Source organism: Heptranchias perlo, chromosome 7 (genome assembly GCF_035084215.1).
Source record: "Heptranchias perlo isolate sHepPer1 chromosome 7, sHepPer1.hap1, whole genome shotgun sequence".
Taxonomy (NCBI): Eukaryota; Metazoa; Chordata; class Chondrichthyes; order Hexanchiformes; family Hexanchidae; genus Heptranchias; species Heptranchias perlo.
This window is the reverse complement of record NC_090331.1, coordinates 54010622-54031492: the sequence shown is the minus strand read 5'-3', so window position 1 is coordinate 54031492 and position 20871 is coordinate 54010622. Positions and strand designations below refer to the sequence as shown.

Below are 20871 nucleotides of genomic sequence, written 5' to 3'. Positions count from 1 at the left end.
AAAATCAGAGCCTGGCTATTCAGGAGAGAAGTTAGGAAACACTTCTTCATGGAAAGGTTGATAAAAGTGTGGAACTCTCTCCCACTAAAAGCAGTAGATTAGCATCAATTAATAATTTTAAATCTGAGATCGATAGCTAGTTTGCTAGCCAAGGGTATTGAGGGATATGGAGCAAAGGTGGGTGGATGGAGTTAGGATACAGATCAGCCATGATTGCACTGAATGGCGGAACAGGCTTGAGGGGCTGAATGGCCTATGTTCCTATGATGCCAGTGACGTCTAATTTCTTTCCCCGCAATGAAGAACGCCGGTTGCGCTGGCAGCTTGGCCATTTCATGCTAAACTAGCACAGGGACCAATTTAACACATTCCCCAAAAGAAAGAAAAGAAAGAAAGACTCGCCTTTCACGACCTCAGGATGTCCCAAAACACGTTGCAGCCAATTATGTACTTTTTTTGTTGTAGACACTGTTGTAATGTAGGAAATGTGGAAGCCAATTTGTGCTCAGTAAGGTCCTACATACAGCAATGTGATAATGACCAAATAATCTGTTTTAGGTAGATTTTTGGACTTGAGGGGAAATCAAGGGATATGGGGATCAGGCAGGAAAGTGGAGTTGAGGTCAAAGATCAGCCATGATCTGATTGAATGGCAGAGCAGGCTCAAGGGGCTGTTTGACCTACTCCTGCTCCTATTTCTTATGTTCTTATGTTTAGTGATATTGGTTAAGGGATAAATATTGGCCAGGACACCGGGGCTCCTCTCTTCGTCTTCAAAATAGTGCCCTGGGATCTTTTACATCTTCATGAGAGGCCAGACAGGGCCTCGTTTTAACTTCATCCAAAAGACAGTCCTGTGAACAGGTGCATGATTGGCATGTGTCGACCGCTTCGGCCCTGTTTTCTGGCAATATCAAATTAAACCCCACTGTTAGTACAATAAGAAAGCTGATAGTGTGCAAGTAGTTTTATTGTTGTAATACTAACCCTACACTAAGAAAACTGATTTTTAAAAGCATGCAAATTTTATATCATTCTGCTGCCTTGTCTCCTCTTCATCTTTGCTATTCTGCCTCCAATTTTTTTTTATTTTAACTTTTTTTATGGATTCTAATCTTTTTTTAAAAGAACGAAGTCAAGCACTTCACTCAGCTTTCTTTCAGAGCTTCCTCAATCCCACCATCTATTTTGAAGATGGGCGCAACATGGAAAAATTAGTCTATGGCTGAAAGCTGGCTTAGAAATGGGCATAAACATGGCTGTGAATCTTTTGCATATATCCCTTTATAGTTTACCATCAGGGTTACTGGATCAGCTACAAGAGAAGAAATGTGCAACAGCAACTGGAGCTGCCAGCAGTTGTCTATTGGAAATCAGCTGCAATATTTTTTTTTCTTTTTGGTTAAATTAAGATGTGTATTTGTATTTTATTGTACAAACATGGCATCTGTGTTTCTTACCTGTGCTGTCACCCGAAAAGGGTTCCATATGTAATATTTTTATTATGTCTTTATCGAGCCCATATATCTATATGCCAAGCATTCCAATTTAACAATATGTTGATTTTAGATAGTAAGAAATTATGCTTGTTTTCCTGGTGTGTGGGGCTGACATTACTGTAATTTTCTTGTTAGTGATCTGGAATTATTCTCAAATTCTGCTTCTCCATATTTGCTGACATTTTAAAAATATATTAAAGCTGTTCAAGTGGTTAGTACGTAATATTAAAGTCAGACACTTTTGCTTTAGAAGCCAAAATGGGAAATCAGTAAATTGAACTGTACAAACATAAAATGCTGTTCTCGTACAGCAGATCAATAACATGTGAAGGAGAAAGGTATGTTAATTTTCAGGTGTGATCCTTTACCATATTTGAAATAGATAACCTTCCATTCTCCTCTGTGCATTGCCAGCATTTTCTATTTTTATTTCAGGTATCCAGCATTTGTTGTGATTCTTGTCTCTATTAATTCAACTGTAAAATGTTGCTGCCTTTAAGTTTCCTCCAGATTTATTAATTTTGCTTTTTGTTAGGGAAACCAATTGAAATAGATTGATTTTAAAAAGTGCAATGTTGTTGCTGTCCACAGGATGGGGCCTGTTTCTTTCCCCTGGAAGTATTACATGTGAATAATAGTACATATTTGTAGCTTGATCTGAAACCTTTATAGAAACACAGTGGTAGAGCTTCTCTGATAGTTCAGGAAGTTTTGTCAGTGAGTTGATGAGCCACATAAACTAGGACAAATTCAGACCAGGAAACGGGAAATAGAAAAGCAGTTAGTGACGTAGTTAGCGACTCAAAGGCAAAAGAAGCAAAGGTTAAATAGTGTTCAGCATAGGAATTTGATGGGGTTAAAGGGTATATACTTCAGTGCAAGGAGTATTACAAACAAAGCAGATGAGCTAAGGGCACAGATAGACACATGGCAGCATGATATCATTGCTATAACGGAAACCTGGCTTAAAGAGGGAGATAATTGGCAGCTCAATATCCCTGGATATAGAGTTTTCAGGCAGGATAGAATGGGTGATAAAAATGGAGGGGGGGGGGGTAGCATTATTGGTTAAAGAATCAATACAGTTGTGAGAAGGGATGATATGCTAAATGGATCATCAATTGAGGCCATATGGGTTGAGCTAAGAAATAAAAAAGGGACAGTCACACTACTAGGAGTGTACTACAGACCCCCGAATAGTTTAAGGGAGATAGATGAACAAATATGTAGGCAAATTTCTGAGTGCAAAAATAAGAGGGCAGCAATAGTAGGGGACTTCAACTACCCTAACATCAACTGGGATTCAAACAGTGTGAGGGACACCAAGGGCGCAAAATTCTTGATCGGTGTCCAGGAGAACTTTTTTAGCCAGTACATGACAAGTCCAACAAGAGTGGATGCAATTCTAGATTTAGTCCTGGGAAATGAAGATGGGCAAGTGGGTGAAGTGACAATGGGTGACCATATTGGGGTTAGTGACCACAATTCAGTTAGTTTTAGCATTATTATGGAAAAGGACAGTCTTAAATCAGGAGTAAACGTTTTGAATTGGGGGAAGGCAAATTTTACAGAACTAAGAGGTGATTTGGCAGAAGTGGACTGGACACAACTACTTGAGGAGAAATCAGTGGCAAGCCAGTGGGAGGCACTTAAAAAGTGAAATTCTACGGGTACAATGCAGACACGTCCCCTCAAAGAAAAAGGGTGGCACTGCCAAATCTAGAGCCCTCTGGTTGTCTAGAAGTATACGGGGCAAGATAAATCAGAAAAAGAAAGCTTATGACTGTCATAGAAAACTAAATACTGCAGAAAGCCTAGAGGAGTTTCAAAAGTACAGGGATGACGTATAAAAGGAAATAAGGAAAGCAAAGAGAGGGCATGAAAAAATATTAGCTAGTAAGATTAAAGAAAACCCAAAGATGTTTTATCAGTACATTAAGAACAAGAGGATAGCTAAGGAAAAGGTGGGACCTATCAGGGATGATAAGGGTAACTTGTGTGTAGGGTTTTAAATGAATATTTTGTCTCCGTATTCACAAAGAAAAGGGATGATCCGGACGTAGTAGTTGAAGAGGAGAGGTGTGAAATATTGGATAAGGTAAACATGACGAGAGAGGAAGTAATAGAGGGACTGGAATCCTTGAAAGTTGATAAGTCACCAGGGCCGGATGGATTGTTTCCTAGGCTATTGAAGGAAGCCAGGGAGGAAATAGCAGATGCTTTGAGGATCATTTTCCAATCCTCACTAGATACAGGGGAGGTACCTGAGGACTGGAAGACTGCAAACGTAGTACCATTGTTTAAAAAGGGTTCAAGGGAAAGGCCGAACAGTTATAGACAGGTCAGTCTTATCTCGGTGGTGGGCAAACTATTAGAATCAATGCTGAGAGATAGGATAAACTGTCACTTGGAAAGGCATGGTTTAATCAGGGATCGTCAGCATGGATTTGTTCAGGGAAGGTCATGCCCCTTACAAATGGGATTAAATTCTTTGAGGAAGTGACGAGGAGGATTGATGAGGGTAGTGCGGTGGATGTTGTCTACATGGATTTTAGTAAGGCATTTGACAAGGTCCCACATGGCAGACTGGTAAAAGCCCGTGGCATACAGGGAAATGTGGCGAATTGGATCCAAAATTGGCTCAGTAACAAGAAACAAAGGGTAAAAGTTGATGGATGTCATTGCAAATGGAAATCCGTTTCCAGTGGTGTGCCCCTGGGCTCAGTGTTGGGTCCCTTGCTGTTTGTGGTATATGTTAATGATTTGGACTTGAATGTAGGGGGCATGATTGGCAAATTTGCAGACGACACAAAAATTAGCCGTGTAGTTGATAGTGAAGAGGATAGCTGTGGACTCCAAGAAGATATCAATGGGTTGGTGGAGTGGGCAGAAAAGTAGCAAATGGAGTTCATGGAGAAGTGTGAGGTAATTCACCTAGGGAGGGCAAACAGTAAAAGGAAATACGCAGTAAACGGAAATATATTGAGAGGGGTAGAGGAAGTGAGAGACCTTGGAATGCATGTGCACAGGTCCCTGAAGGTGGCAGTACAGGTAGATAAGGTTATGAAGAAGGCATACGGAGTGCTCTCCGTTATTAGTCGAAGTATAGAATACAAAAGCAAGGATGTAATGATGGAACTGTATAAAACGCTGGTAAGGCCACAGCTGGAGTATTATGCGCTGTTCTGGTCACCACATTACAGGAAGGACTTAATTGCTTTGGAGAGAGTGCAGAGAAGATTTACAAGAATATTGCCAGGGCTCGAAAATTGCAGCTACGAGGAGAGATTGAATAGGCTGGGGTTGTTTTCCTTGGAGCAGAGGAGGCTGAGGGGTGACTTGATTGAGGTGTACAAAATTATGAGGGGCCCAGATAGAGTAGACGGGAAGTACTTGTTTCCCCAGCGGAGAGTTCCAGAACTAGAGGACATAGATTTTAAGCTGATTGGCGGAAGGATTAGAGGGGACGTGAAGAAAAACATTTTTACCCAGAGTGTGGTGGGCGTTTTGAATTCGCTGCCCAAATTGGTGGTGGAGGCAGGGACCCTCAACTCTTTTTTAAAAAGTACCTGGACCTGCACCTATAGCGCTGTAAGCTGCAGGGCTACCGACCGGGTGCTGGAAGGTGGGATTAGAATGGGCACCTGGTTGTTCTTCGAGCCAGCGCGGACACGATGAGCCGAATGGCCCCCTTCTGTGCTGTATCTTTTCTATGGTTCTAAGATGCCAGGCTCAACCTTCAGTGTAAAATAAGTTAGCCAATCTCAGTTGCATTTACTTCACATCTTATGTTTCTCAAATGTCCCAAATGAATGAGGAGATGTCGGCGTTATACTTGAGGCTGGGAAAATGGTGAGGTTAGGAATCTTAATGAAAGGACTAAGGGTGGCATTACTAAAGGTAAGAGGTATTGTTAGACTTGTGAGAAACATAAAGGATCTATGTTTTTGAAGAATTAAAAGGAACAATTTTTATTGCCTCATTGAAGACTATAGAGGAAATTAAGATAATGATTCAGCCATTGAACTGCGAGGAATAGAAGTTGTGCACTCTATAGGCCATGATCTGCAAGGAGTTGATGAATGGAAGGACAAGGTTAGATGGTGTGTGGAAGAGGTTATTAAAAAGAAGGTGCAGAGGGAACAGAGCCCTGATGAACTCTTAAATTAATAGAAGAAAAGTTAGAAGATGAAACATCAATCGCAGCAGAAAGGAGTTTAAGAAATTGATGTCAATGAGCATAGCATTGGTGGGAGACCATATGATTATTTCCTGATTAGTATACAGTTTCAAATACATTTGAAGTCTCGAGATGCCTAAGGAAATTGAAGTTGGGCAACCTACTACAAACGTCAGCCAATACAACTCAGAATTATTTATTCAGAGGCATGGGAGAAGATGAGAATGATTCCAACCTAGTCATAGAGGTGAAAATACATTGTGCAAATTTACTGTATCCTCTGGTTCCCCATCCATAATTTATATTCCCTGGCATCTATGAAGAAACCAGTTGCATTTTATTATTCTGCAGAGCATTCCCAAGTCTGTCTGCTTGATGGACGATAAATATTTGCCTCTAAATTCATTAAAATATGTGGTACTGAGCTTATTGAAGAATGTAAGATTGATCCATGTATTATTGTAGTATGGAAAATTTAGTTCATAATTGCTTTCATTCTTCTTTGATATTCGCAAAGCATAATCTGGGTGTTAAAACGGGCAAGTAGTCAGCTAGAATGCCTAGCATACCGAAAGAATTCTTTGTATGAGGGATAATTTTTTTGCAATGCAACTGTGATCTTTTAATTAGTTGCAGGAAAGATTTAGCTTACCCAAGTTAACAGTCTTATCAACTTCATGTTAGGTGTTTGTTGAATAGCTTTCCTTCCTTACAGTTGAGAATTTGATATTTTAAAAAGCCAAGTTGTCAATTCATAAATTCTTACATCAATGTAATGTTTTGTATAGGTTGAAAGTAAACTCGGAGATGAATTAGATGCTAAAATCTGCCATGTTGAGTGGTGACTTGGGAGGAAGGTTAGTATTGGTGATGAAATTAAATCAAAACTTGTTCAACCTTGTATATACTGCTCCCTAGATTAGTTTATATTTTATTTAAATATTTGCAGCTGGAAATGTACTTTGGAACGGTTGGCTTCATTTTCAAAAATAACTAGTTCATTGAAATACAGTTTAGTGGTCTGATTTGTGTTTTAGTAGGTACATTTGCTTTAAAAGTGAAATAAATGGTTTAAAGACATAGATCAAATATGCTTGCAGGAAATCTGTTTAAAAAAAATGTGCGTAAATACAGTTTACTTTTTATTCATTTTTTTGTCTCATGCTATTTTGTTTAAATTCCTTAATTATAGAATCATATAATGGTTACAGCACAAAAGGCGGCCATTGAGCCCATGCCGGCTCCCTGTAAGAAAAATCCAGACAGTCCTACTATCCCGCTCCCTCCCCGTTACCCTGCAAATTTTTTCCCCTCAAGCATTTATCCAATTTCCCTTCGAAAGCCACGATTGAATCTGCTTCCACTGCCCTTTCAGGCAGAGCATTCCCGATCATAACTACTCACTGCGTAAAAAAGTTTTTCCTCATGTCGCCTTTGGTTCTTTTACCAATCACCTTAAATCTGTGTCCTTTGGTTCTCGACCCTTCCACCAATGGGAACAGTTCCTCTTTATTTACTTTATCTAAACCCTTTGTGATTTTGAACATTTCTATCAAATCTCCTCTTAACCTTCTCTGCTCTAAGGAGAACAACCCCAGCTTCACCAATCTATCCATGTAACTGAAGTCCCTCATCCCTGGAACCATTCTGGTAAATCTTCTCTGCACCATCTCTAAGACCTTCACATCCTTCCTACAGTGCGGTGCCCAGAATTGGACACAATACTCCAGTTGTGGCCGAACCAGTGTTTTGTAAAGATTCAACAGAACTTCCTTGCCTTTATACTCTGTGCCTCTATTTATAAAGCCGAGGATCCCATATGCTTTTTTAATTGCTTTCTCAACCTGTTCTGTCACCTTTAAAGATTTGTGCACTTATAAGACCATAAGAGATAGGAGCAGCAGTAGGCCATTCGGCCCCTCGAGCCTGCTCCGCCATTTAATGAGATCATGGCTGATCTGATTTTTACCTCAACTCCACTTTCCCACCCTTTCCCCATAACCTTTGACTCCCTTGCTGATCAAAGATTTGTCTAACTCAGCCTTGAATGTATTCAATGACTCACCCTCCAATATACCCCCAATCTCTCTGTTCCTGCACCCCCTATAGAATTGTAACTTTTAGTTTATATTGCCTTTCCTCATTCTTCCTGCCAAAATGTATCACTTCGCACTTCTCTGCGTTAAATTTCATCTGCCATGTATCCGCCCATTCCACCTGCCTGTCTATGGCCTCTTGAAGTCTGTTACTGTCCACCTCACTGTTTGCTATACTTCCAAGTTTTGTGTCATCTGCAGATTTTGAAATTGTGCCCTGTACACCCAAGTCCAAATCATTAATATATATCAAAAAAAGCAGTGGTCTTCGTACCGACGCCTGGGGAGCACCATTGTATAATGTCCTCCAGTCCAAAAAACAACCGTTTACCACTACTCTCTGTTTCCTGTCACTTAGCCAATTTCGTATCCGTGCTGCCACTGCCCCTTTTATTCCATAGGCTTCAATTTTGCTGACACGCCTATTATGTGGCACTTTATCAAATGCCTTTTGAAAGTCCATATACACGACATCAACTGCATTGCCCTCATCAACCCTCTCTGTTACCTCATCAAAAAACTCAATCAAGTTAGTTAAACATGATTTGCCTTTAACTACATCCCAGCTGTAGTGCTGAAGACTTGTGCTCCAGAACTAGCTGCGCCTCGAGCCAAGCTGTTCCAGTACAGCTACAACACTGGCATCTACCCGACAATGTGGAAAATTGCCCAGGTATGTCCTGACAACAAAAAGCAGGACAAATCCAATCCGGCCAATTACTGCCCCATCAGTCTACTCTCAATCATCAGCAAAGTGATGGAAGGTGTCGTCGACAGTGCTATCAAGCGGCACTTACTCACCAATAACCTGCTCACCGATGCTCAGTTTGCGTTCCGCCAGGACCACTCGGCTCCAGACCTCATTACAGCCTTGGTCCAAACATGGACAAAAGAGCTGAATTCCAGAGGTGAGGTGAGAGTGACTGCCCTTGACATCAAGGCAGCATTTGACCGAGTGTGGCACCAAGGAGCCCTAGTAAAATTGAAGTCAATGGGAATCAGGGGGAAAACTCTCCAGTGGCTGGAGTCATACCTAGCACAAAGGAAGATGGTAGTGGTTGTTGGAGGCCAAGCATCTCAGCCCCAGGGCATTGCTGCAGGACTTCCTCAGGGCAGTGTCCTAGGCCCAACCATCTTCAGCTGCTTCATCAATGACCTTCCCTCCATCATAAGGTCAGAAATGGGGATGTTCGCTGATGACTGCACAGTGTTCAGTTCCATTCGCAACCCCTCAGATAATGAAGCAGTCCGAGCCTGCATGCAGCAAGACCTGGACAACATCCAGGCTTGGGCTCATAAGTGGCAAGTAACATTCGCGCCAGATAAGTGCCAGGCAATGACCATCTCCAACAAGAGAGAGTCTAACCACCTCCCCTTGACATTCAACGGCATTACCATCGCCGAATCCCCCACCATCAACATCCTGGGGGTCACCATTGACCAGAAACTTAACTGGACCAGCCATATAAATACTGTGGCTACGAGAGCAGGTCAGAGGCTGGGTATTCTGCGGCGAGTGACTCACCTCCTGACTCTCCAAAGCCTTTCCACCATCTACAAGGCACAAGTCAGGAGTGTGATGGAATACTCTCCACTTGCCTGGATGAGTGCAGCTCCAACAACACTCAAGAAGCTCGACACCATCCAAGATAAAGCAGCCCGCTTGATTGGCACCCCATCCACCACCCTAAACATTCACTCCCTTCACCACCGGCGCACTGTGGCTGCAGTGTGCACCATCCACAGGATGCACTGCAGCAACTCGCCAAGGCTTCTTCGACAGCACCTCCCAAACCCGCGACCTCTACCACGTAGAAGGACAAGAGCAGCAGGCGCATGGGAACAACACCACCTGCACGTTCCCCTCCAAGTCACACACCATCCCGACTTGGAAATATATCGCCGTTCCTTCATTGTCGCTGGGTCAAAATCCTGGAACTTCCTTCCTAACAGCACTGTGGGAGAACCGTCACCACACGGACTGCAGCGGTTCAAGAAGGCGGCTCACCACCACCTTCTCGAGGGCAATTAGGGATGGGCAATAAATGCTGGCCTCGCCAGCGACGCCCACATCCCGTGAACGAATAAAAAAAAAAATCCGTGCTGGCTTTCCTTAATTAATCCACACTTGTCGAAGTGACAGTTAATTTTGTCTGGATTATCATTTCTAAAATCTTCCCCACCACCCAGGTTAAACTGACTGGCCTGTAGTTGCCGGGTTTATCCTTACATTCTTTTTTGAACAAGGGTGTAACATTTGCACTTCTCCAGTCCTCTGGCACCATCCCCATATCTAAGGAGGATTGGAAGATTCTGGCCAGCACCTCTGCAACTTCCATCCCATCCGGACTGGGTGACTTACCACTTTTTAATACTCTCATAAATACTGTGGCTACAAGAGCAGGTCAGAGGTGGGCTGTTCTATGGCAAATAACTCACCTCCTGACTCCCCAAATCTTTTCTACCATCTACAAGGCACAGGTCAGGAGTGTGATGGAATACACTCCACTTGCCTGGATGAGTGCAGCTCCAACAATACTCAAGAAGCTCGAAACCATCCAGGATAAATCAGCCCGCTTGATTGGCACCCCATCCACCATCCTAAACATTCATTCCCTTCACCACTGGCGCACCGTTGCTGCAGAGTGTACCATCTACAGGATGCACTGCAGCAACTCACCATGGCTTCTTCGACAGCACCTCCCAAACCCGCGACCTATACTACCTAGAAGGACAAGGGCAGTAGGCATATGGGAACATCACCACCTGCACATTCCCCTCCAAGTAACACACCATCCTGACTTGGAAATATATCGCCTTTCCTTCGTCGTCGCTGGGTCGAAATCCTGGAACTCCCTACCTAACAGCACTGTGGGAGAATCTTCACCACACGTACTGCAGCGGTTCAGGAAGGCAGCTCACCACCACCTTCTCAAGGGCAATTAGGGATGAGCAATAAATGCTGGCCTTGCCAGCGACGCCCACATCCCATGAATGACCCTCTGCCTCCATGCGTGGACCTCCTTTTTGATCCCTAATCAGCCCAAACCCACCTCTTACTACCCGTTTACTGCCTATTGAAGACTTTTGCATTCCCTTTTATGTTGGCTGCCAGTCTCTTCTCATACTCTATCTTTGCCCCTCTTATTTCTTTTTTCACTTCTCTACTTTCTATATTCAGCCTGGCTCTCACTTGGATTATCAACCTGACATCTGTCATACACCCCCCTTTTTCTGCTTCATCTTACTCTCTATCTCTTTCGTCATGCAGGGAGTTCTGATTTTGATTACCCTACCTTTCCCCCTCATGGAAATGTACCTAGACTGTACCCGAACTATCTCCTCTTTAAATGACACCCATTGTTTGATTACAGTTTTGCCTGCCAATCTTTGATTCTAATTTACTCGTGCCAGATCTGTTCTCAACCCACTGAAATTGCCCCTCCTTCAATTAAATATTTTTACTCAAGATTGCTCCTTGTCCTTTTCCATAACTAATCTAAACCTTATAATTGAAACTACTGGATAATTCAAATCATCCCCCAGCAAAGAAATTCAACAGAAAATGGTGAATGTTGGAATGACTTTACCACAACACTTCAACAGTATACAATAATACCTTTTTCTGCCCACCTCCCCCTCCAGCTGCCTTTTGGCAGGGATGGGTGGTAGTGGAAAAGTGCTCAGGGACATTCTCTACCACATCACTCCTCTTCCTCCCATTTCCCAATGCTCGGACCCAGAGGTGAAAAATTAACTCGCCCACATGTGGATGAGACTATGGGAAGAAGCTGCAAATAAGTGAAATACATGCTCCATTGGACATAGGGGCGTCTGTTAGGCCCAGGCATTCAAAGGAGTTGGGGGGTGGGTGGGCACTGAAAATGTTTCCACTGCAGGGCCTGTGCAGTCATTCTGAGCATTATCTTGCAGACTTCAGGTGGAAATAACTAAGTTACAAAACATTTTGCCATGTTATTAGCAGATTAGAGGCTGCCTGCACTCCAACAAGGCCTGGCACAGCAAAACTCCATCCCCATTTTGGCAGAATTTCTTGACAGAGGCCAGAGAGCCAGTCTTCTATACTTAAATAACCCCAAGGCTGGGAGGTTGTCCTGTGTAGGGGTATAGCTCTGTGGCAGGCGGAAGTCCCGCTCCACTGGAGATGCATCCCAGTCAAAAGGAGATGGAAAGTATAGGCCATGATCTTTACTGATTCTCATTTGGCCATAACTGCCATAAAATTAATTGATTTTCATTAAAAAGTATTAGGGAAGCCTGTGTTTGTTTCACAGGTACATAAATAGCATCAAAATAAATAATTGCACCTCTTGTACATAATGTAATTAAAATAATGTGCAATTGTTCTGTTATCTGCCTCTCCAAAGTAAAGAATTTACCAAATACTCTGAATCCGCTCCATTCTGACCAACCGCTAAACCATGCTAATAGGCTGTAATGAAGCAAACGTGACTAGATTATAATACGCGATTTGCTGCACTTTAGAGATGGAGAGAATCTTTAATGACCAAAAAACGTTTGAGCCACTTTGGGATTTTCTAGTTGTTTTGTGTTGGCGATTGCCACAGTGCTTTGTTCATTTGTACAGGAAAGTCTGGAAGTCTATCAAGTAATTCAGTGCACAGTGAACTGCAGCATGTAATTTGTACATGAGAAATATGTGTTTTTAAAAAAAAACACTGGCCTACCAGACAGCTAAATTAATTTGTCGCACTAATATATGAAAGATAGCCAGAGAAATAAAATCCTAATGAGGAATATAACAACATTTTTTAATATCGAATAGCCAGTGAGGTACAAAAGTAATTTTAAAAATTAAGATTTGGAAGAAAGTACTGTAGGTAAATTGGAAAGAACTGGAGATGCATGGTATTTGAAAGCTAGTGAATTTCTTTCATATATCATGTCAAAACTAGAACAAAATTCCTCCATTTCTAGTTAGCAAGTGGAATTTTGTAGCCCTGAACTGTACTAACAGCGAGTAAAAAAAAAAGCAATATGATGACATGTATTTAACTAAGGAAAATAGATGCTGTACAATATCATAGAACCATAGAGCACAGAAGGAGGTTATTCGGCCCATCGTGCCTGTGCCAGCTCGCTGAAAGAGCTACCAGTTTGTCCCACTCCCCTGCTCTTTCCCCATAGCCTTGCAAATATTCCTTTTTAAGTAGAGATCCAATTCCCTATTGAGTCTGCTTCCACCATGAGAATATGAGGGACAAGATCAAAAATATAGCGGTTAAAGGTGTCTGAACCCTGTGTAAAGGGGAAGTATGTACTTTAGAATTGACCCATAATCCCTTAAATCCTTAAAATTATAGCGAGATACCTAGATGTATTTTTCAGTCACTCATTGTTATTGTATTGAATGACTGATCACAGATTATCCAGAAACAGATATTTTGCATAGAATCCCCCCAAATCCCCCTTATCCGACATTGCAAAGTTCCTTTCTGGTGATGTGCTCTCAGAACCACTGTTAATATTCTAAATGTAGTGGACAGCTATGTTCTGATTGGGTGGGGGGGAATATATCTCAAGCATAAACATAAGTAAGAACAAAGAACTTCACTTAACTTTCAGTCCGTGTTTCAAAATAATAAAAACATCTCAAGTTCTGGTTCTTCTCTGTACAATTGCACTTTTATTTTGGACGAGTGCCTGTGATACAAAGTTTATACCTGAATTCAGATAATTGCCAGAGTATCCCACTAGCTCCAGCTTGTCAGCTGCCTGAGGTCACAGAAGAAAACTTAATCTGGGGCCCCAATTCTAGCACCTCTTCAGTTTGAAGTCCAAACTGGGACAAAGGAAGATAACAAAAAGACACAATTATAACAGTGCCAATCAAAAAGGTGTTAAAGGCATGATTTAATTGAATGGCGGAACAGGCTCAAGGGGCTGAATGGCATACCTGACAGGTTTTCCTGATATAATGTTTACACTAGTGAAACAAAGCAACCCTGCTACAGAGAGTAATGGCCTTTCTCTTGTTGGGTTGACTAGCACTGATAATGGAGGTAGTATGTGGTAATTCTTGAGCAATCCACTGCGTCAGGGTCAGACAACTTTCTTTGAAGTGACAACCCATTAATTGATAAGTGTAATTCCCTCCTTTAAAGATAAACAGTCATTTCAGAAAGTGCACAAGACATTCTAAATTTGTCGCAATTTTTCCGAGCTATGACTTCCCATAAAGAAATATAAGAAAATGAGTTGATTTTCCCTTGTGGGTAGCCATTGGGGGCCTTACAAGTGCAGTGTATCTGAAAGGATGCAGCTGCCTCTATTTTTCCACGACACAGATGTTTGCATGGCCTGGTCAGATTCCAGACATTGGGCCATGTGCTGTAAAATCTGGAGGAGGTACCACCACAGCTGCAGACCTGGGTAGCCTGTGGCTGAGCTCCTGACTGCTGAGATTGGATCCTTTAGATTATCTAGGGTGCGATGGGTGAATACAATTTTTTTTTAACCTGCCTGTAGAGTCTTCAAGTTGCCCCTTGGAACCCTGTAGACCTTCTGGCCTGTGGGGGTCCTGGGGCAGACCATTGCACCAGCTTTTGATGGTTGCCCCTCTGGAATAGCCAGTGGTACTTACAAGAGGGAATTGAGGCAGGAGGCTGGAAATGCTCTCCATCTGCCTCATTGCAATAACTATGTTGGGCCTGCACCTACCACAAGCACAGGCCCAATTGTGTCCTGTGGGGAACCCCCAGTTTCCTTAAGAGGAAAATCTATAGTCTTTTGAGTGAAGGATTGTAATGGAACACAAAGTGAAGTCATTCTCAGGTCACTAGTTCAATTCCAGCTTGAAGGAACATGAGTGTACAAAACTCAAAATAGGACCTTATAATCATTTATGATTTAAAACAAGACAGATCTCCAATCTGCCACATAGACTTTCCTTTTAATTCAAGAAAAGGAAGAGATGCTAAAGTAAATGAAGGCTCGAGTTTTCACAATTATCTTGGGCAGGAAAGGATTTCTGATTTTATTTTTACATTTTACTTATACATTCTGTGGTATTTAATCTTTTTGTAGCATTGCACCTATACAACAACAAAAACTTGTATTTATATAGCGTCTTTAACGCAATAAACCGTCCTAAAGCACTTCATAGGAACGTAATCAGTCAAAAAAATTGACACTGAGCCAAAGAAGAAGACATGAGGACAGATGACAAAAGCTTTATCAGAGTTAGGTTTTAAGGAATGTTTTAAAGGAGGAGAGATTTAGGAAGGGAATTCCAGAGCTTAGGGCCTAGACAGCTGAAGGCAAGGCTACCAATGGTGGAGCGAAGGAAGTTGGGGATGTACAATAGGATAGAATTGGAGGAACGTAGAGTTCTCGGAGGGTTGGAGGAAGTTAGAGATAGGGAGGGGCAAGGCCATGGAGGGATTTGAGCACGAGGTTGAGAATTTTAAAATCAAGGCATTCGAGGACTGGGAGCCAATATGGCTCAGCGAGCACAGGGGTGATGGATGAACGGAACAGTGCAAGTTAGGATACGGGCAGCAGAATTTTGGATGAGCTCAAGTTTAGAAGTAGAGTAGATGTTTCCATTTGCGGGGGAGACCAGAACTAGGGGCCATAAATATAAGATAGCCACTAATAAATCCAATAAGGAATTCAGGAAGAAACTCTTTACTCAGAGAGTGGTTAGAATGTGGAACTCACTACCACAAGGAGTGAGTTCCACATTCTAACCACTCTCTGAGTAAACCTCAACAATGACCACACCACCCAGAAAAGAAACATGTACATTGCCTTTAACATAAGAAAAACCTCCCAAGGTGCTTCGCAAAGGCATCATTGAAAAAAAATGGACACCAAGCCAATGAAGGTGATATTTGGACGAGTGACCAGATGTTTGGTCAAAGAGGTGGGTTTTTAGAGGATATTTGGGGTGGAGAGATAGAGGGGTTTAGGGAGGGAATTCGGAGCTTGGGATCTAGGTGGCTGAAGACACAGCTGTCTATGATCGGGAGGATGTATAATAGGCAGGTGGCTGAAGCACAGCTGTCAATGATAGGGGGAAAGGAAGGGGGGATGTATAAGAGGCCAGTGTCAGAGGAATGGAGCATTTGGGGGAGGGGTTGTAGGGCTGGAAGTGGGTCGAGGCCATGAAGAGATTTAATTAAGAGGATGAAAATATTAAATTTGAGGCTTTGGGGGTGACTGGGAGCCATTAAGACATGGACTGTAGCTTCTCTGCTGTGTAATACTCTGTTTCTGTGTCTAATAAACCAGGAGCTCAGGCACTTAAAGCAATTCTTGGTGTCTTAAGGCAAGGAGACAATTTGGTAACTAAGCCAAGGATAAAGAAATGGTTGGTAGAGCACTTACTTCTCTAGTAGCATCGAGCTGGTAATATTCCCAGAGGTCCGGTTTTAAACCATTTCACCTGTTCCTTGGCTCCTTCCTATGCATCTGTTAACCAGGCTTCAATTGACATTGTTCATAAATCATCTATCTCACACATTTACCAAATAATACTGTCTAGGTTTGATCAGTGTACAAGATAGCATTTTTGGAGCAGGGATTGAAGCTGCTCAGCTCGGCTTTCCTCCTAAATTTCTATTACCTTGCATAGCTTCTATAGTGTAAAAAGGATGCATGAATGAGAAAGATAGATTACCTATCTGCAGGACCATCCTTTTTTAGATAGGCATCCTTTAAGTATCGAGCTCCCCACTACCAGCCGCCTTCTTGGGCTACTTGATTTGGTTAGAGATTTTAGGGAGATGTTGGTTGAGTTTAGCTTCAGGCCAAAAATAAACTGGTACTGTTGCACACGTTCTAGTGCTTTTATAAGATGGGAGCAGGAGGTTTGGGGTGTTGCCACGCAGCATAATCTCGCAATGCAAATTGTTGAGTGCTTAGCTCATGGCTGCCCCAGAACCGATCAATCATGACCAAGTTCCTGCGGTATGTGAAGTGTGCCTATCGTTCAAAAAATGAAGACCACTATACAGAATCTGTGTTCTCCCTCATTAAAATTCAGCTTCTGTATAAAATTTGCAGTTGTCATCCCATGTAGAAAATTGCCAATAATACTGCTTGTTTAAGAAAATGTAGTTTCTTTACTGGTTATTCTTCTTAAACTTTTTTTTCTTGTACACAGAAAATGATGAGTATAAGCCTCCAGTTTGGAAATCTTACTGTAAGTACCAATTTATTCTAATTAAAATTCTAATCGGAAGATTTAATGTGGGCATACGTTGTTTACAAAAGCAAGTTCCTCTAAACAATCTCTTCAGTTTTTTGACATTCTTTCCCACATCCCTAGATAGAGTTAAATAGCTGAATTTTGAGGTTGTGAGGTAGCCCATAAACCAGTTATTCTTTTGACATCTATGCAACTATGTTTTAGGAAGAATATAGTTCTGATTACTGTCTTATGCTATTGTGCTAAAGTGAAGAGAAATATGATAAATCAAAGTTTCTGACAAGTACTGTATTGTAGAAGAATCTATCAATTTCCTGGTGAATGAAGTGTCTTACAGTACTTTCAATAATTGTGTATAGATTATCTGAAGACTTCTGAAATCATAAAGTCTTGGTAGCCCAATAGCTGTAGTGGTACAACACTCGACTTCCAACCAGAAGGTCACGAGTTCAAGTCACAGAGCTGCCTCTCACTGGAACTCACTTGCCTCAGTTGGGTGAGTTCTATGATTTCTCAGCTGGGTCTTAAGTGAAGTGCCACAAAGTAACAAAATGTAAAAATATTTGGAGGAAAAATGTGCCAGAATGTTACTGCCCCAACTTGAATTGTACCCTTTTCATACTCTTCTGATCATGGAATATTACTGACCATGATACTGAACCAGTCTAAAGTCCATCTCTCCTACCTTTGCTTAAAGAGCAATACATGATAATGAGTTTGAGCCTATGTGGTAGGAAAAGGGAAAATGTATGTGTTGGGAGGCAAGAATTAAATGCTCCACATTGTTAAGTACTAATTCCATGGTGGTGTACTGACACATCGCATATGTTATGATGCAGTGCAGGTTTGCTCTCTACTACTCTACTAAGTTCCTGATCTCAACTGTGCTACTGTGGGAGGAAGCCAAGGGTGGGTGGGGGGGTTGTTACCACCCAATCTGGGAGTGGATGGGAAAAGGAGATGTAATTGAAAGAGGAGTCATTCTATCATTAGCTCTGAAACAACTAAGGTGGAAGCAGTCCTTTCAGTTACATATCTCCAGAACAGAGTCTTGTTCTGGTGAGACAGGGAAAGGGGAAAGATGATTCCAACAAATGTATTTATAACATGAGACTTCAGATTTGAAGATTCTCATCTGCTAGAATCACAAATAAGGAATTGATTGAGTATTACAGTAGCAACGTTGTACCTAAATTATAAATACAAGTTGACTTAGGGGTAAGTTACAGAATGTATGTAATAATTCCAGCAGTGTGTCCACCTGTGTATACATGATTTCCTATTAATATAAAAGTTGAAAAATAGGTATTTTCATCATCATTGTATAAAAGTATTAATTTTAAGTTTTTTTTATTTATTATGGGTATTCCCTTTTGCAGAGACTGCATAATGCTAACGAGAATCTGGCCTTGAGATCCCACATACTCGGCCTATATTTGGTTCTATAAAATGCACTGTACTGGCCATAGCACCACTTTCATGCCATAGTCTCCTTCTCGAAAGAAGATATTCTACATTTTGCTGTAGATGACAGTCTATATCTGTTGTTACATAGATAGCTCTCTGAAATGAGGAACAGAATGCTTTCTCTAGGGATGCAAATGTGATTGCACTCTACTATTGGCTGAACCACGAGCTATCAAAATACTACAAGTTCAGAGGATACTGAGAACTGAAAAGTGTTCTGTGTTCAGTTCCACTAGCTATTTTGGAAGTATTGGCCAGAAATGTTTGAAGGCTCTAAAGCATATTTAGTGCTCAATGGTTGGAATTGCTTTGTGAATGATTTTTAAGTTTAAGATGATAGTGTAAATCTCTATAGTCTTAGAATTCCGGTGACTGTCAGTTTCTGCGTAACTATAACAGAAAGTGTTCGTGTATTCCATTTAACACGGTCTTTTGGATGCCAGAAGTGAGCGAGTGTGCTAGATTCTGAATTTCTCATTGGTTGAAATGGTCTAAATTAGCACTTTGAATGCATTAAAGCAAGAACAAAAACATCCCAAAAGGGAAAATTGAGGCATGTCTGAAATTGTGAGCACCGCGTATACAAAATGGCAGAAACAATTCCACATCCTACCATTTCAAAGCACGACAGGCTGGGACTTCAGTGCACTTCACCTTATGCCCTACAGAGATCTTAAAATGCAAATGTCACTGCTGAAATGAGGTGCTAGATTTTGACAAGCAGAAGCAAGGTAATGAGGTATCAAACCCTATCAACTTACACTGCAAACTATTTTTAAAAAATTATTTGCTTTTGAAATCTGTTGATCTGTAAAGTTATGCTGTTTAGGTAATGTTTTATTTCGTCCTCACTTTCTAAGCAACTATTAACCATTACTAATTCTGTACATCAGTTGTGTTTTTTTAAATTAAAATTTAACTTTGATTTTTCACTTCCCACTTTCCAGTGTATCAGTTACAACAGGAAGCTCCTAATCCAAGGAGGATTACGTGCACGTGTGAGGTTGGTTTCATATTGGCCATGTATCTTTGTAAATTTTTAGTGGATATACAGTCAATAGTTTTTATCTTATTCATTTGTCTAAAATTATTTCAAACTATTCTCCAAGTACTTGAAAGCCAACAGAAATCTTTGTACGTAGTATATTATTAGATTGTTCTTTCAGGTTTGAATCAAGGCACTTTGATTGTATGAAATACTCCTATATTAAATAAATTTGGCCTTGCTCTCAAACCAGATCCTTGTGGCTGCAGTCCATAGCACAAAAGAGCACAGAATTCAACAGAAAATATCATTAGTGTGGCAATCTCAGAGGCGCTACATGGTTAACGGAGTGGGGAAGTAGGTGACGGATGCAGTTCAATGCAGAGAAATGTGAAGTAGTACATTTTAAGATAAAGAATGGTAAAAGAAAGTATACCCTTCGTGATAATATGCTCAATAGTGGACGAACAGATGTCTAGGAGTTCAGACACATGGATCTTTAAAGGTGGCATTACAGATAGTAAAGACCATAAAAGGGCAAATGGGGTTCTGGGTTTTATATATGAGAGCATTGAACATAAAAGCAAACAAGTGATGTTTAACTTGTACAAGATATTGGTTAGGCCACAGTTGGAATATTGTGTGTAGTTCTGGGAACCCCATTTTAGGACGACTATCAGAGCCATATAAAGGTGTTAGAAATTTTGGGTCTGCTCTACATATTTCCTCAGCTTCAGCATCACAAATCCCTCGTCACTTATTTTTTTTTTATTCGTTCATGGGATGTGGGCGTCGCTGGCGAGGCTGGCATTTATTGCACATCCCTAATTGCCCTCGAGAAGGTGGTGGTGAGCCGCCTTCTTGAATCGCTGCAGTCCGTGTGGTGACGGTTCTCCCACTGTGCTGTTAGGAAGGGAGTTCCAGGATTTTGACCCAGCGACGATGAAGGAATGGCGATATATTTCCAAGTCGGGATGGTGTGTGAGTTGGAGGGGAACGTGCAGGTGGTGTTGTTCCCATGTGCCTGCTGCTCTTGTCCTTCTACGTGGTAGAGGTCGCGGGTTTGGGAGGTGCTGTCGAAGAAGCCTTGGCGAGTTGCTGCAGTGCATCCTGTGAATGGTACACACTGCAGCCACAGTGCACCGGTGGTGAAGGGAGTGAATGTTTAGGGTGGTGGATTAGGTGTCAATCAAGCGGGCTGCTTTATCTTGGATGGTGTTGAGCTTCTTGAGTGTTGTTGGAGCTGCACTCATCCAAGCAAGTGGAGAGTATTCCATCACACTCCTGACTTGTGCCTTGTCGATGGTGGAAAGGCTTTGGGGAGTCAGGAGGTGAGTCACTCGCCACAGAATACCCAGCCTCTGACCTGCTCTTGTAGCCACAGTATTTATATGGCTGGTCCAGTTAAGTTTCTGGTCAATGGTGACCCCCAGGATGTTGATGGTGTG

The 20871-nt window shown here is 41.7% G+C and overlaps 1 protein-coding gene across 1 annotated transcript in view; it reads left to right on the top strand.

Moving 5' to 3' along the window:
* The window catches only part of chn1 (chimerin 1), a 190975-nt gene that overhangs the window by 22732 nt on the left and 147372 nt on the right, over window positions 1–20871 (top strand). Inside the window, exons 2-3 of the mRNA XM_067987580.1 lie at window positions 16927–16965; window positions 19386–19441. Of these exons, the coding sequence (XP_067843681.1) occupies window positions 16927–16965; window positions 19386–19441 (95 nt within the window). The remainder of the gene's footprint in view (window positions 1–16926; window positions 16966–19385; window positions 19442–20871) is intronic.